At 40.6% G+C, this 15,763-nt stretch overlaps 1 protein-coding gene across 2 annotated transcripts in view; it reads right to left on the bottom strand.

Annotated features, from left to right (window-relative positions):
* The window catches only part of NELL1 (neural EGFL like 1), an 822,741-nt gene that overhangs the window by 324,165 nt on the left and 482,813 nt on the right, over nt 1-15,763 (bottom strand). For both annotated transcript variants that reach the window (XM_032881211.1, XM_032881212.1), the window contains exon 14: nt 361-483. In XM_032881211.1, coding sequence (XP_032737102.1) covers nt 361-483 — 123 coding nt within the window. The remainder of the gene's footprint in view (nt 1-360; nt 484-15,763) is intronic.

The raw sequence follows: 15,763 nt of genomic DNA, 5'->3' as shown, positions 1-15,763 counted from the left end.
TATGGCCACAGGCAGCTCCCACCTGTCCTCTGAGCAAAGCTCACAAGGAGCAAAAACCCACATCAGCAATCACAGTGTCCCTCACAAACTCAGACTGAAGAGGCAAAGCCAAACCGAACCACACACAACTGTGGAACCATGTCCCTGACCCAAAGGCATACCATCTGCGTTCAATCCAAAATGTAGACATAAAGCATTTTTCTTCTTATCTGATGTACAGTGCCCTCACCAGATGATAGACCAGGAATGGAACCCTGGCCAGGCTCAGCTACCACCATGGTGGAAAGGGTCTGCCACGTGAGTACCGCGAGCCCAAGCAGGGAAGCTGCTCCCGGCTCCCCGCTTAGGCCGCAAGCCTACCTCTGCAGATGGTGCCATTGCCCACGTAGCCCGGTTTGCAGGTGCAGCTGTGTCCCTGGACAGTGTTGGTGCAGATGGCGTTCTCATCACAGTTGTGCTGCCCACTGCCACATTCATCATGCTCTGTTTGCAGGGGGAGAAAGAGAGACAGACATCTTTTTGTAAGTTGGCATCACAAGTGTTAGAAAAGTAAGCTGGGACTCACCAAGTAAGAATGACAGGGACCACCAGGTATGGGGATCTTAACTATGCACCTGGTAGCTTCTGTGCCTAGTGAGGTTGGAATCTCAACAACTCTACAAGATGGATGTCATTGTTCCTGCTTTGCAGGCAAAGAAACTAAGGGTCTGAGAAGCCAGTGTCTTAATCAGGCAAGTCGCATGATTGGCAAGTGCTGCTCTAAGGGCATTGCCTTTTCCATGTCCTGCAAAAGGTTTCTATAGAGGGTCCAAGGCAGCGTTTCTCAACAGAGGCCAATTCTGCATCCCCTTCCCACTAGAAACATTTGACACTGTCTAACGATATCCTTGGTTGTCATGGCTTGGGATGGGGGTGCTACTAGAATCTAGTGGATACAGGCCAGGAATGTTGCTAAGCATCTTACAATACACAGGAAAACCCAGCACAAGAAACATTGATTACATTACAATAAAAACATCAATAGCACCTAGGCTGGGAAACTTCCTCTAAGGTTAAAGAAGGAAAAAGAAATAAATCCCACATATGACATTCCATAGTATCTTTGAAACTGAAGAGGAAGGCTCCTTTAATATAACCCAGCGAAGCATTTACTAACAAGGAATTTCAAAGAATTCCATTGGTCACAGGAAATGCTGGCAAGCATGGGGTTGTGGAGAATCAAAAGGGATTTATTCTTTTGACCTCTCCTCAAGGGCCTTCAGCAGGGCCCTGAACTCCAGTTTTCCATGTAGGCCAAGTTCACAGGGGTTAGCATTCAACCCCCTGGGTTGATGCCTGATAGGTAGTCACATGGTTGTACATTTTCAAAGAGCTGTGGCATCCTTAACCTACAAGATGCTGGAGGATGTAGATCCAACACCTTACAAAATGGACTGAAAGATTCCAAGTTAGAAATCAGGATTTCACAGATAATGACACTTTCCTGTCATAATCAGGAACTTTAAGTAGTTATCCAAATGGCTACTTTGTAAAGAACAGAAAAGTTTAGGCCTTGGGCGCCTGGCTGGCTCAGTGGGTTAAACCTCTGCCTTTGGCTCAGGTCATGATCTCAGGGTCCTGGGATCAAGCCCCTCATTGGGCTCTCTGCTCGGCAGGGATCCTGCTTCCCCCTCTCTCTCTGCCTGCCTCTCTGCCTACTTGTGATCTCTGTCAAATAAATAAATAAATAATCTAAAAAAAAAAAAAGTTTAGGCCTATTCCCTTTAATATCTGCTAGTATAACTTCTTAGACATTTTAAGAAGTATAACTTCTTGGACATTTAAGAAGTATAACTTCTTAGACATTTTAAAAAGTATAAGTTCTTAGACATTTTAAGAAGTATAACTTCTTAGACATTTTAAGAAGAAAATTCAAATAGATTTATTTAAGTCCCCAAACAACATAAAACAAGAGCTGAAATCCCAGCTAGAAACCTCCCCAAAATAACACTAACTGAAAAACACTAAACATTCAATAGTTTATAAAGGGTCCTGTTAGATAATGTAGCAATCAGTTGAAATATCATCCATCTTCATTAATTTTTATCCTAACTTTTCTAACTGAGACCTGGTAATGAGAAAGGTTGAATTCTACAAAGCAGGGCTGTTTTAGTCACCCGTGTGCAATTACAAGAGAACACACACGAGCATATGACTCTTGATGCAACACCTTGGATTTAAAAAAATTTTTTTTTCTTTCAGCCTTAAGACCAACCCAAACGGGTCAGTGAGAAATGTGCATGGGTTAGCAAATAGGGAGAAAAGAAGATTTACGACAACTCACTTCCAGTCTGTGCTAATGTCATCTCCAGCACACTCGAGCAACAGTATAACCGCATGGATGTCAGATCAAATTTACAGACCTATGAAGCACCTACTATACGCAGGTATGATACCAGAGGATGTGGGGCACACAAAAAGTCCAAGAGTATTGACTTCAACACCCACGTTTTCAATCCCTTATTTAAATTCATTTAATAACTATTAGAGTGTGTACTGGGAATACGAAGGTGAGTAGATATGGTCTCAGGTCATGTGAACATTTTAATAGAAGCCACCAGACGTCAATACGCAGCTAAGCAGAACACAAGAGAGAAGCAATGAGGGCTGTAAGTAGGTGACCTTGTATCTTATCAGACAAATATTTTAGAATGAACGGGGACTCTGCTAATAATCACACTGGAATAACAGGCATGACTCAGAATAACCCACGCAAGGCGGCACGTGTGGCGATGCAAGATAGGAGGAATCAAGATAAACTGAAGTAAGAGTCCCTGGCGGGGGGAGCAATTTCTGTTGAAAGGGAGAGTCTTCCTGCAAAAGATAGTATTTGGGGGCGCCTGGGTGGGTCATTCATTAAGCGACTGCGTTCCGCTCAGGTCATGATCCCAGAGTCCTAGGATCGAGCCCCGCATCAGGCCCTCTGCTCAGCCGGAAGCCTGCTTCTCCCTCTCCCTCTCCCACTCCCCCTGCTTGTGTTCCCTCTCTCGCTGTGTCTCTCTCTGTCAAATAAATACATAAATGTTTTTAAAAAATAAAAAAGGTAGTATTTGAACTGGTCTTTTAAAAAATGGTCATGGTTTTCTCAGTCAGAATTGTCCATGAAGGGCATAACAGGTGAAAGAAAGGTATGGATTTATGCAATATCCCAAACGTCTGGTCCACTCTCACCTACCTTGTCTTCCACCGCCCCACCCCCACCAAGCTTTGCTGAGGTCTGAGTGACAAAACTGTAAGTTATTCAGGGTGTTCAATGTGATGATTTCTTAAATGCATACATCATGAAACACTTTCCCTCATCAAGCTAATTATCATATCCATTCTACCTGGTCTTCTAATTGTTTTTAAAGGAAACCGTCTTCTCTGCTGAGGTGGTACCATCACTGGCCTGCAAAGATAGTTCATTCCCACCTCTCTCCAGTTTGCCATTTTGTTTCTGTGGCTCAATACAGAGTCTCCCAATGTAGCTGCACTATCTGTGCCCCTGCCCGGCTTCAAACACCACTTCATGCCCATTCTCTTGCCATAAAAGCCATATCTGCTCTCCATACCACATAAATTTACCATCTTGGAACAATTACCAAATCTGGTCTTTGGAGGCACTCACATACATGGTGATGTTTGTGATTTTTATCATTAATGTTTTACCTGAGTAACTTTGAAGAGAGACACCATAGCATATTTTATACAACCTTCTCTTAGCTTATCATTACTTCACATAATGGTCCTGAGCCTACAGAGTGCCAAGCATTGAGCTAAATGTTATACATACATCATTTAATTCTCCTATCAATCATATGAAGATGGCTCATTTTACAATAAAGGAGCTGAAATAGAGACATTCAATAATCTGCCTAATGTCACAAAACCGGTAAGTAGAGGAACTCGGAATTAGGACACTGGGCACCAGAGTGACTATATCACTGAGCAGTTTAGAAGCAAATTTGGATATGGTTGGAAGTTAAACCAAGTCATATGGAAGGGATTCCATAAAGCCAGAAAGGAAGGAGGTCTTCTTCTAAACTAGCCTCAAATTCCCACTGAAGATCTGACTTATCTTGGACAGAAATAACCGTAGCAGAAATAATCTCTAAAAACATCAAATTCCCCTCCAGCGGTTGGAGATGCTGTCAAAGGCGCAGGGCAAACACTTGGAGAGGAGGCGTGACAAAACAGTTGGGAGCGAGACTCCAAAACCATGTAGCCTGGGTCAGAGGACCCTGATTTTGCCACTTACTAGCTATGTGAACTTAAGTGATGGAGACAATCAGTGTCTTAGTTTCCTAAGGTGTAAAATGTGGATAATAACAGAACCTATCTCCTGAGGTTGTCGTGAGGATTGTATTAGCTAATATAGGTAAAAGGCTTAGAGCACAATGCAACTAGTATATGCTCCATAAATGTACACTATTTTATTATTGTTATTACTATTACCCTCACTACTGCAATTATTTGTCAGCAGACTTAATTGTTGGATAGTATTTAAAATTGGTTAAGAAAACATCCTCTTTCCTTTATAGGCTGGTAGTTCAGGCAGAAAGGCAATGAACAGAGGATTTTGAAGACGATTAAATAAACAATGAATTTTGGAACACTGAAAAAAATTAAATTAAATTAAATTTAAAAAATAAAATAAAATAAAAAATAAATTAAATAAAAGAAGAATAGCTCTTTGAAGACCCAAACAAGTGTTTGCTTACATTCAGTTATGGTCCCCAAGAAACAAGACTATAGATTGGGAAGGTGAAGGATGTTATGTTTGTAACTGTTGATGTATGACCTGAGTTTGATTACAGTATATTTGGAGTATCCACCCTCTTGGAAAAAAGAATAATGATTGTGGTGGAAGGCTGTTTCTCCACTGACGATGATAATTATTGGTATGCTGGCTAATATTTATTGAGCACTCATGAAGCACTGTCATTATCACATAGGTCTTTTCTCCTCCTCCTCTTCCTCCTTTTCCTTCCACAGAAGGGCTCAGAAAGACTCTGATCTACCTCTGTAACACTGCAATCAAATGTAATCAAAAGCCATTATCCATTAACATCTTATTTTCCTTAGTGGACTAATCAGGACCCAAAGAAGACACTGAAATGGTCACTCCAGCTGCAAATGTTCCAGGTCTGTGGTCTGGCTGGCTTGCGGCTTTTCTTTGTCCAAAGTAGTCTCTTATCTATTTTACAAAATTGTTAAAAAAAAACCCCACTGGAAGATGCCAACTCATCTCACCAATCACATTTCATAGATGAGGAAACTGGGGTCTGAAGTGCCCAAGAGGTATAAGTACATAGATAATAAGTTGTATGTCTGGAACTCAAACTCCCCTCCAGTTCATCTCTTTTCCTCCATTCTTTCCAAAACTCCTCTTTACGGTACAATCCAAAGGAGTTTCTACAGTGTTGGCCACAGTCACAGTATGTTTTTACTTTTTAAAGGAGAATAGTCACAGATTTAAAAGGAGCTGCAAAAATAGTACAAGAAGTCCCATTACATACACTTCATCCAGCTTACCCCAAGAGTGCTGTCATATATAGCTGTAGTAGAATGTGGAAGCCAGAAAACAGACATGGGTATATTATTGTTGTAGTCTATAAAAGTCTTATTCAGCTTATACCAGTTTTTAAAATCTACAACTATTTTGAGGGGTGTGTATGTGTATGTAAGTGTATAGTTGTAAGCAGTATTATCCTGTGTACAAATTCAGGTAACCACTGCCACAATCAAGCTATTTTTTCTTTGTTTACACCTGCTTACCACTTCCCAACATCCACCTATACCCAGTCCCTGTCCCTTGTCAGCTACTTATATGTTCTCATCTCTATAGATTTGCCATTTAGAGAGTGTTGTATAAATAGAATTAAACATAAAGTAAATTTTGAGATTAACTTTTCTCACTAGACAAAATGCCCTTGAATTCCATTCAGGTTGTTGTACGTGTCCATAGTCCATTTCTACTTGTTAGGGAGAAGTATTCCACTGTAAAAATGCATCAGTTTGTTCAACATACACACATTAAGGGACATTTGGATTGTCTCCCGTATTTTGCTACTATGAATAAGTTTCCATGAACATCTGGATGCAGGTTTTTATGTGAACATATATTTTCATGACTTTATTCTTTGATTTCTTTCATTAGTATTTTGTAATTTTCAGCATACAGACCCTATACATGCTTCATTAGCTTTATAACTAGTATTTCATCTTACCTTGGAACCACTGTATATAATATTATTCTTTTAATTTTGGTTTCTACATGTTGGTTGCTAGCATATAAGAATATAATTGATTTTTGTGTGTTGATATCATAGCTTGTGACATTGCAGAAATCATTCTATATTTCTTATAGATTCCTCACAATTTTCTACATATACAATCATGTCATCTATAAATAGAAATAGTTTAATTTCTTTCTTTCTGACCTCTATGCTTTTTATTTCCTTTTGTTCCCTTATCGTGTGGATTTCCAGAACTATGTTGCACAAAAGCGGTGAGAGTGAACATCATTGATTTATTATTAATCTAAGTGAGAAAGCATTCAGTCTCTCCTTATTAAATATAATGTTAGTTATATCTCAAAATACCTTGTCAGTACACGGCAGAGGTTCAGCTCCTTGGGGAGCTCTACTAACAATGAAGTTGGGAAAGAGTAGTGGCTATTGACCTTACCTTCCAGTGCTTTGTTCAGTCTCCAAGCTGCTGGGTGGAGCGGAGGCCATGTCCACGCTCAACTCCACTGACATTACTATAGGGAGGGAATCAGCAGGTTCCCATTGACAGATGGCTCAAGTAGAGTGTATATTTTCAAAAAGGTTTTCTGTTTGTTCTGTTAATCCCCCTTTTCCCTAGAATAAGTAGAGTTGGCTTTTCTTGGAGCTTTTATAATATGTGCCTATTGCTGGCTTTGGGCTGCAGTCTTCTTCAGCTCCTCAACTAAGACATAAGATGAACAAATAAAATGGGGAACTCACTCTTTGTGGCTCCTCAAGTCCCAAAGTTTTCAGGTAGTTTACTTTCCTTTCACCTTTCAGAGTCTTCTTGACTATTTGCTGTGTTACGTCTAAGGGTTTTCTTTTTGTTGTAGGAGAAAAGGCCTGGGAAAAATGGGGCTAGTCCGTCTTGATCAGAATCGAAAGTCTTCCATATATTTAATTTCTAAGAAATTAGTCACTTTCCTTCTCTGCTTCTTTTCTACACAGCATTAATAATTGGGATTTTTCATAAGTAACACTCATTGAGCATACTATGAGCTGGACTCTACTCTAATGTGTTATAGCATTCATATGACTTAAGAATTGTTATCATCTCTATTTTCTATATGAAGAAATAGGAACAGAGAGGTTATGACCCAAGGTTATAAGGAAGTAGATTCAAACCAAGGCAGTCACTGTCAAACCAGGACAGAAGAATTAGAGACATGTCATTGTTAGTCATTCTTGAAACCCCTTTCTCCCTTAAACCCTTATAACAAATCCATCACCAAGTCTTGATTTTTCTAAGTATCTCTCAAATTCATTCCTATATCCCAATTTCCATTGCCGTCACCCTCATCCAAACCACTGTTATCTCACCCACAGCTAAGCTGCTATCATTAACTTAGGTGTTGTTGCTTCTTAATGGATCTTCCCCACATTCAGTATTGCCCACTTTAAATTTATTCTTCCTACTACATTTAGCGCAATCTATCAGGAATTCGAATCTGATCGTCTTGCCGTCCCTGCTAAAATCTCCCATCCTTTTACTTCCTTTGATCTCAACTTTTACTGCCTTTGATCTCAAAATGTGGATATTATTACTACGTCCTCCTGGTCCCCTCGCCGTTTCACCTCCACCTAACTGCCTAGCAACAGGTTGTTTCATTTTATGCCTGCTCTGCTCAACTGCGCTGCCTTTACTTCCTTCCCTCAGGTCGGGTACTTTCACATGTCCTTTCCTCTCAGCCCGGTTCATGCTTGCTCATCCCTGTTTTGTCAACTCGGTCCTCACATCCTCAGTAAAGAACACCTCATTTCCTTGGTGTGTAAGGAAACCTACTCATACAACACTCAGCCCTTCTCCTTCAAAGGGGTAACCAGTTACAGTTCTACATTAATTAGTGTATTGGTATTTTTACTAATACCTGCCTTTTTTTACTATCGCATAAATTGCTTGGGGATGTATCTCAAATTTATCTTTCTTTACTTTAGATCCAGCCCTTAGCAGAACTTCTGAAACTTAGTCGGTGCCTAATATTTATAAAAGGAAAGAAGGGAGAAAAGGAGCGAGGGAGAAGAGGGAGGGGAAAAAAAAGGTAGACAAAGAGTATGATTGCCTTTAGCATCAAAAGTTGTAGAGGGGCGCATGGGTGGCTCAGTGGGTTAAGCCTCTGCCTTCCACTCAGGTCATGATCTCAGGGTTCTGGGATTGAGTCCCGCATCGGGCTCTCTGTTAGGCAGGGAGCCTGCTTCCTCCTCTCTCTTTCTCTCTGCTTGCCTCTCTGCCTACTTGTGGTCTCTCTCTCTCAAATAAATAAAATCTTAAAAAAAAAAGTTGTAGAGAGGTCAAGGAGAAATAAGACTAAGAAAAACATAATTGAATCAGACAGGTGAGGGAAACTTTGAAGAGCTCAAAAATGAAATACAGCTCGTACTGATGTGTTGATGTATTTATCACAGAGGCTTTGTGGGAGGAGGAGAAAGTGATGTGGTTTTAGGAGCTCTCTTTGAAGCAGGCCATTTCTTTCATAAAGAATTGCTAAGGATTCTGAGATAACCTAAGCCTTGTAAGAAAATATCCACAACTCATTTATCTGACAAGTGACTTGATTCAAGCACATACAACTCAACAAAAAGATATCCCACTCAGAAAATGGAAAAAATACTTAAAGAGACATTTCTCCAAAGAAGATACACAAATGGGTAATAAGCATGTGAAAAGATGCTCAGAATCATTAGAAATTATGAACATCCAATGCAAAAAACACAGTGAGATACCATTTCACACATGCTAGAATCAAAAACACAGACAAGTGATGACAAGAATGTCGGGAAATTGAATCTCTTCTACATCGCTATCGGGAGTCTAAAACATTTCAGCCACTTTGGAAATGATTTTGGTAGTTCTGCACACTATTAAACATAGGGCTACCACATGTTCCAGCAATTTTACTCTAAGGTATATATCCAAGAGAAATGAAAACATTTGCCCACACAAATAGTTGCAGAGAAATATTCATATAAATGTTATTCATAATAGCCAGACGGTGGAAACAACTCACGTATTTATCAACTGATGAATCCATAAAGAGAATGTGGTACATCCATACAATACTATTTTTGCATGTTATTTTATATTTTATATTATTCAGTAATAAAAGAGTGCTACTGCTATGTGCTACAACATGTACCATGCATGAACCTCAAAAACATTTTGCTAAGTGAAAGAAATAAGTCATAGGAGACTGTGTGTTGTATAATCTCACTTACATGAAATGTCCACAATAGGCAAATCTATAGAGACAGAAAACAGATGAGTGGTTATCTAGGACTAAGCTTGAGAATATGGAGAACAAAAGTGAATGGGCACCAGTTTTCTTCTTGGGATGGTAACAATGTTCTAAAATCAGATATAACAGTGGTTGTGCAATTCAAAATATACTTAAAACCCCTGAATTGTACACACTAAGGAGGTAAACTTTATGCTATTAAAAATGTTTTTCAATAAAGTTTTTAAAAATTAATAACACTTATCTCACTATCCATGCTCTAGGATAAGGACGTAAAGACTCATCAGAAATCATTCTCAGATGAAATGTTCTTTTGCAAATGGGTATAAGGAATGTTAATTATTTTGCTAACATCCTAGGAATATGCCACATGACCTTAACTGAAAATACTACTTATTTTACAGTAATATTTTGGGGGGAAGGATAAAGTAATTATGTGTGAAATGTATGCATCAATTACGAGATGATCCTTACTTTCCTAAATGTGAAAACTGAAAATCTATGCTTTAGGCGCAAGGACGTATGTTACTTACAATCTAAAATGGTGCTTGAATTGCTTGAATTCGAGAAACATCTTTCAAACTCAAAATAAATACATCTCAAAGCTCCCCATTTGCTGGAATGGACAGTGAATCTCATTCATCATTCCGTTACTTTCCACTCCTACTTTGTACTTAGCAGGATTGCACTATGGTCCTCAGGATTGTAGACAAAAGTTCATGAGGAGACTGAGTTTTACACTGGTTATTACCATAACCCATAAAAAGGCAGCTCAAAGTCCTGCTGACTCCCTGCTGATTCCCCTGCTAAGTTCATGCCAAGATCTTCACCAAGAGCGGGTATCCTAATATCACGGACCCGAGTCTTTACTACACCACAAATCCATTCTCCTCAGCTGAACTGGTCCCATTCGGGGAGACACCCCTTTAAGAACTTACAGGTCTCCATCTTCTGGCTCCTGAGTGTAGCAACTTTAACTCAGTCCCTTTTGACCTCTTCATATACCAAACCCCATAATCCCAGCTCATTCTACCATAATTCGGTCTCTTTGAAAATATGTATTAACTCTGTCCATAGGCAAAGAGGCAATGGGTCTCCAGAACCAGCAGCTGTCCTTCACGCAAAGCCCTGAGTAGGGTTATGAGCAGAACAGGCATGTGGATTACAGAGAAAAGGTGGGAATGAGTAGAAACTAGTTCCCATCCTTTTCAATTTTCCCATAGCAGTAAGAAACAAAACACAAAGTAGAAATTCAGTCAAGTGCTTTTCTTTTTTTTTTTTTCCAAGTGCTTTTCTACTTGGATATGTAGTATTATATATTAAATATGGTAGGTTATATACAATGCATATTAATCATTTATATATATTTGGTACATAGGAAGTCTATAAAATGTATGTTAAACTATTACCAGTGGTTTAGTACTCAGGGGAGGGTGAATAGAGGATAAATACGAGATATTTAAACTATTTATTTTAGTCACTTCTGAATTTTTCTTTTACAACAAACATATATCTTTTATTACAAATCAACAGGTTTTTTTTTTTTAATGAATGAATAAAATGGTTTCAGATTTATCCACATTTGTACAGAAAAAGCAAAGCTTTGGAGGCTGACCAATCTGCATGCAAATCCCAGCACTGGATGGAAATCCTAGAGAGACCGGGTCTGCTGTCCATGATCCAGTTTCTGTGTGAACAACATGTGGACAATACCAAAACTAAAGAGTAGAAAACTTGGCTTATTCTCTGTTTCCTCAGTCTGAACAGACTTTCCTACAGAAGAGATGTTCAAAAAACGTTTATATAATGAACACTCATGAAAATATACTTTGTAAACCACTCAATATCATTTTGGGGCACATAGGAAGTGCTCCAAAAATGGCAGAGACCATGACCACCATCAGGAACACCATCAACATCGCCACAGTGCAATGCTGGCCTGCATTTTCCATGAATCCTTCCTCAGTAATTATGGGAGGATTTTACTAGGAGCTTTGTTACTCTCCTCTATGCCCCAGAGGCCCTGGGTCCAAGCCCAGCTTTGTCATTTGTTCACTCTGGGATCTAAGCGAATGTACTTAATGTCCCTGAGCCTCAGTGTCATCACCCAAAAATGGAAACAATAAGACACATCACGCAGAGCTGTTGGAAAGATTAGCTGAGAAAGCATGGAAATAGTGTCTAGCAGCACACCAACCAAGTAATACGTATTCAGTAAACGTTAATTTTGCTCCACAGGAATAATTTAGAAATGCATCATTAAACTACAAAACTGATGAAGAACTGAACTGTGGTCTAGTGTTTCTGGGCTTCTTTGAAAACACCTTGTCCAAAAGAAATAGCCAACATGAGAATGAAACAAGCAAAACTGTTGTTTGACTTTGGTTTTACGTAATGGTCATATAAGCATCCTGGAAGTGACCTTTTTTCTTTTTTTTCTTTTCTTTTTTTTTTTTTTTTTCCTGAGGCCTTCTGACTCTCCACTGTGAAGAGGATGGCTTGTGAATTTTTTTGATTCTACAACTATCCGAAGGAACTCTGAAAAAAACCGTCTAAATGTAAAACACAGCAGGAAAAATAGTGCTGTATTAATGTTTCTCTATCACAGAAGTTTGCCTGTTCCTTCCGGGAGGCTGGGTATGAATATGTTTTCTTTCTCTTTCTGAAGCAAGGGGATAGGACAGAAAAACAAAACAGACTGGATCAAGAAAGACTCTTTTCCTCCCTTTTAATCAGTGATTGTGACTCCTTGTCAGGTACTTTGGAGGTCTCATTTGACTTACCAGGTCCCCAAGAAAGAGAGGCTGGAATCAAAGGAAACACCAGAACCTTGAAAAATGTGCTAGTCCTAGTCCCCTGCTTTCCAACATGCTTCTTTCATTTCTACTGAATTTGTCCTCCATACCCCATTGCTGGGGTGCTGGGGGATTGACACAGGATTTCTGCACATGTAATTAGTTAAGGTGAGGGCATATGCCATTAAGCGAGCCCTAAATTCAATGACTGGTGCCCTTACAAGAAGAGGAGACACATCAGAAAGGAGGGAAGAAGTCCATGCAAAGACAGAGAAAGAGATTAGAATTATGCAACCTACAAGTCAAGGAATACCAGGAGTTACCAGAATCTCCCCTAGAGCCTATGGAGACAGCCTGACCTTAACTGACTCCTTGATTCTGGATTCTGACTTCCAAAATCCTAAGAAAAGAATTCTGTTGTTTTAAGCCATCCAGTGGGTGGCACTTTGTTACAGCAATGCTAGAAAACTTATATACCAACATTGCATAGAATTTTTCACACCCTAAGTTGCTGAGAGGACACTGAGGAGCCAAGTCCTCCTGATGTCCTTCATGGTTTTCTGGAAAAGATGGAGAATCGAGGGAAAGGGTACGTACAAGTCTGTAATGAAATCATCTGACCGTGCTTCAGTTGGGTAAATGGAAGAATGAGGGGCAGACATACTGAGTCTGAACCACAGGCCCCCACAAGCAGGTGATCCAAGATACCAGTCATCTTCTTAGCCCTTCTGAGACTCAATTTATCCATCGTTAAAGCAGACATTATACTACCTGCCTGGCTGTGGAACAATATTAAGAAAAATATGATCAGAAATGTTTGCTCAGGGCCCACTATATAGCAGATACTGAGCAACTGTTAGCTTTAAAAAAATTAACTAGCCTGGAACTATGAAAATAATAATATTAAAAAATTTTTGTTAGGCCAACTATCAAGGAAATGCCACCTGGAAATATTAAAGTACGTATTTATTGAGACAGAAAGAGGCTTACAGTAGGTCTCCGCCAAGTCGGCTCTCTGATGAGTATTCCTAGGAATCTGTATTAACAAGAAAATATCTGGAGCATAGGAAGACCCGGGGCTTTATCCGCCTCCTTGCCCACACTGGGGTACACGTTCTGCATCACACAGTAAATGGTAGACTTCTTTCTTCTTAGTTGCTGGCAGAGTCAACTCACCATAAAGGATGTAATGTCAGATACTTCCCCACTTCCCTCTACAGTGCTGGGGGCCCAATGGGTACAGGTAAGTATGCTGGCTGGTTTCTATGATCGATTTCCTGAGTACAGAGGAAGACTGAAAAGAAGGAAAAGAGAGTATGGAAAAGGAAGAGAAATAGATCATGCAATCTTTGTGGCCCTCTCTCTGTCCTTGGTTGCCTTTTTTCCCCTCCAGATCAGACGCTCAATAATAGAGTTAAAAAGCAGCTCTCTTTAACAGTAAGTAATTATTTCGGACCACTTAAGTGGTAGGCACAGATTACAAAGGCAGAGACACACCCTGGTCCTGCCTTCCTAAAGCCTACAAGCTAAAGACAAAACAGGGTCTTCGGATGGATCACAGACAACATGTGCTAGATTTGGAATACACAAAAGCAGAACATAGTCCAGGCAAGAGTCAGGGAAGCCTTCCTGAAGGAAGTGACATATAAAAGACTGAACGGGAATTAGCCAGGCACATGAGGCTGGGGGTCAACACTGAAAAGATATAAAAACAAAAAAACACAGTCCAAGCTCCAAAGCAACACCAGAACTCACACAATGAGTCATTACAGCAAGGTGATAGGTCCACAAAAACTGCTTATTGAACACTGAGATGGAAATTTAACCCTGTTTATAGACATAATGTGTCCGCGGTAGGACAGTATTGCTTTCCAAAGAAAGATGAAACTGATGTGTCTCTCCTTCGGTGATTGACTTCCAGCATGCACAGGTAGTGTGAAATACCATTTTCTTCTATGTCTATGGAAGAATTTCCAAGAATGTCCAAAATGTGCTAATTGTAAGGTAACCCCACCATTCCCCAACAAGAGGTCCAGTCTAATTACCCACCTTTTTAACCTGGATTGCCCTTAAAAACATGTATATACCCAAGAGAATGTAGCATAAAGTATGTAACATGATTTCCAAGGCTAAGTCAGAAGTCTGTCAGTTTCTGGAATGCTTGATGTCTGGATGCCCCACCTCAAGAGATTATCTCTTGGAACCCATCTGCTATGCTGTGAAAAGCTGAAGACACATGGCCAGACATGTGTACACTGTCCAGTCAATGGACCCAGCTGAGCCCAGACTTCAAGGAGCATCAACCTAAGCACCAGATATGTGAGAAAAGAAGCCATCAGAAGATTCCATTTCTGATAGGGAGGAGTCAAGATGGCGGAGAAGTAGCAGCTGAGACTACTTCAGGTTGTGGGAGATCAACTAGATAGCTTATCTAAAGATTGCAAACACCTACAAATCCGACGGGAGATCGAAGAGAAGAAGAACAGCAATTCTAGAAACAGAAAATCAACCACTTTCTGAAAGGTAGGACTGGCGGAGAAGTGAATCCAAAGGGACGGGAAGATAGACCCCGGGGGGAGGGGCCGGCTCCCGGCAAGCGGCGGAGCAACGGACACAAAATCAGGACTTTTAAAAGTCTGTTCCGCTGAGGGACATCGCTCCAGAGGCTTAACTGGGGTGAAGCCCACGTGGGGCCAGTGTGGCCTCAGGTCCCGCAGGGTCACAGAAGGATCGGGGTGTCTGAGTGTCGCAGAGCTTGCAGGTATTAGAACGGGGAAGCCGGCTACAGAGACGGAGCCGAGGAGTGAGCTCACAGCTCGGGTTTACCTTGAACCGGTCGCAGGCTCGGTTGGCTCGGAGCGCGGCCGGAGGCCAGGCAGACGGGAGTAATTGGACGCTGTTCCCTGAGGGCGCACTGAGGAGTGGGGCCCCGAGCTCTCGGCTCCTCAGGGCCGGAGACTGGGAGGCCGCCATCTTCGTTCCCGTCCTCCGGAACTCTACGGAAAGCGCTCAGGGAACAAAAGCTCCCGAAAGCAAACCCGAGCGGATTACTCAGGCGGGCCCCTGGTAAGGGCGGTGCAACTCCGCCTGGGGCAAAGACAGTTGAGAATCACTACAACAGGCCCCTCCCCCAGAAGATCAACAAGAAACCCAGCCAGGACCAAGTTCACCTACCAAGGAGTGCAGTTTCAGTACCAAGGAGAGCAGCGGAATTCCAGAAGAGGAGAAAGCAAAGCACGGAACTCATGGCTTTCTCCCCATGATTCTTTAGCCTTGCAGTTAATTGAATTTTTTTTTCTTTTTCAATTTTTTTCTCTTCTTCTGCTAAATTTTTTTAAACTTTTACCCTTTTCTTTTTTAACGTTTTTTAACTAGTTATTCTAATATATATATTTTTTTCCTTTTTATATTTTTTTCATTATTGGTTTTCTTTTTTTATTTGTTT

Source organism: Lontra canadensis, unplaced genomic scaffold (genome assembly GCF_010015895.1).
Source record: "Lontra canadensis isolate GAN:19392208 unplaced genomic scaffold, GSC_riverotter_1.0 scaffold74, whole genome shotgun sequence".
In the NCBI taxonomy this organism is placed as follows: domain Eukaryota; kingdom Metazoa; phylum Chordata; class Mammalia; order Carnivora; family Mustelidae; genus Lontra; species Lontra canadensis.
The sequence above is the reverse complement of the archived record's forward strand: the minus strand, read 5'-3'. Positions and strand labels throughout refer to the sequence as shown.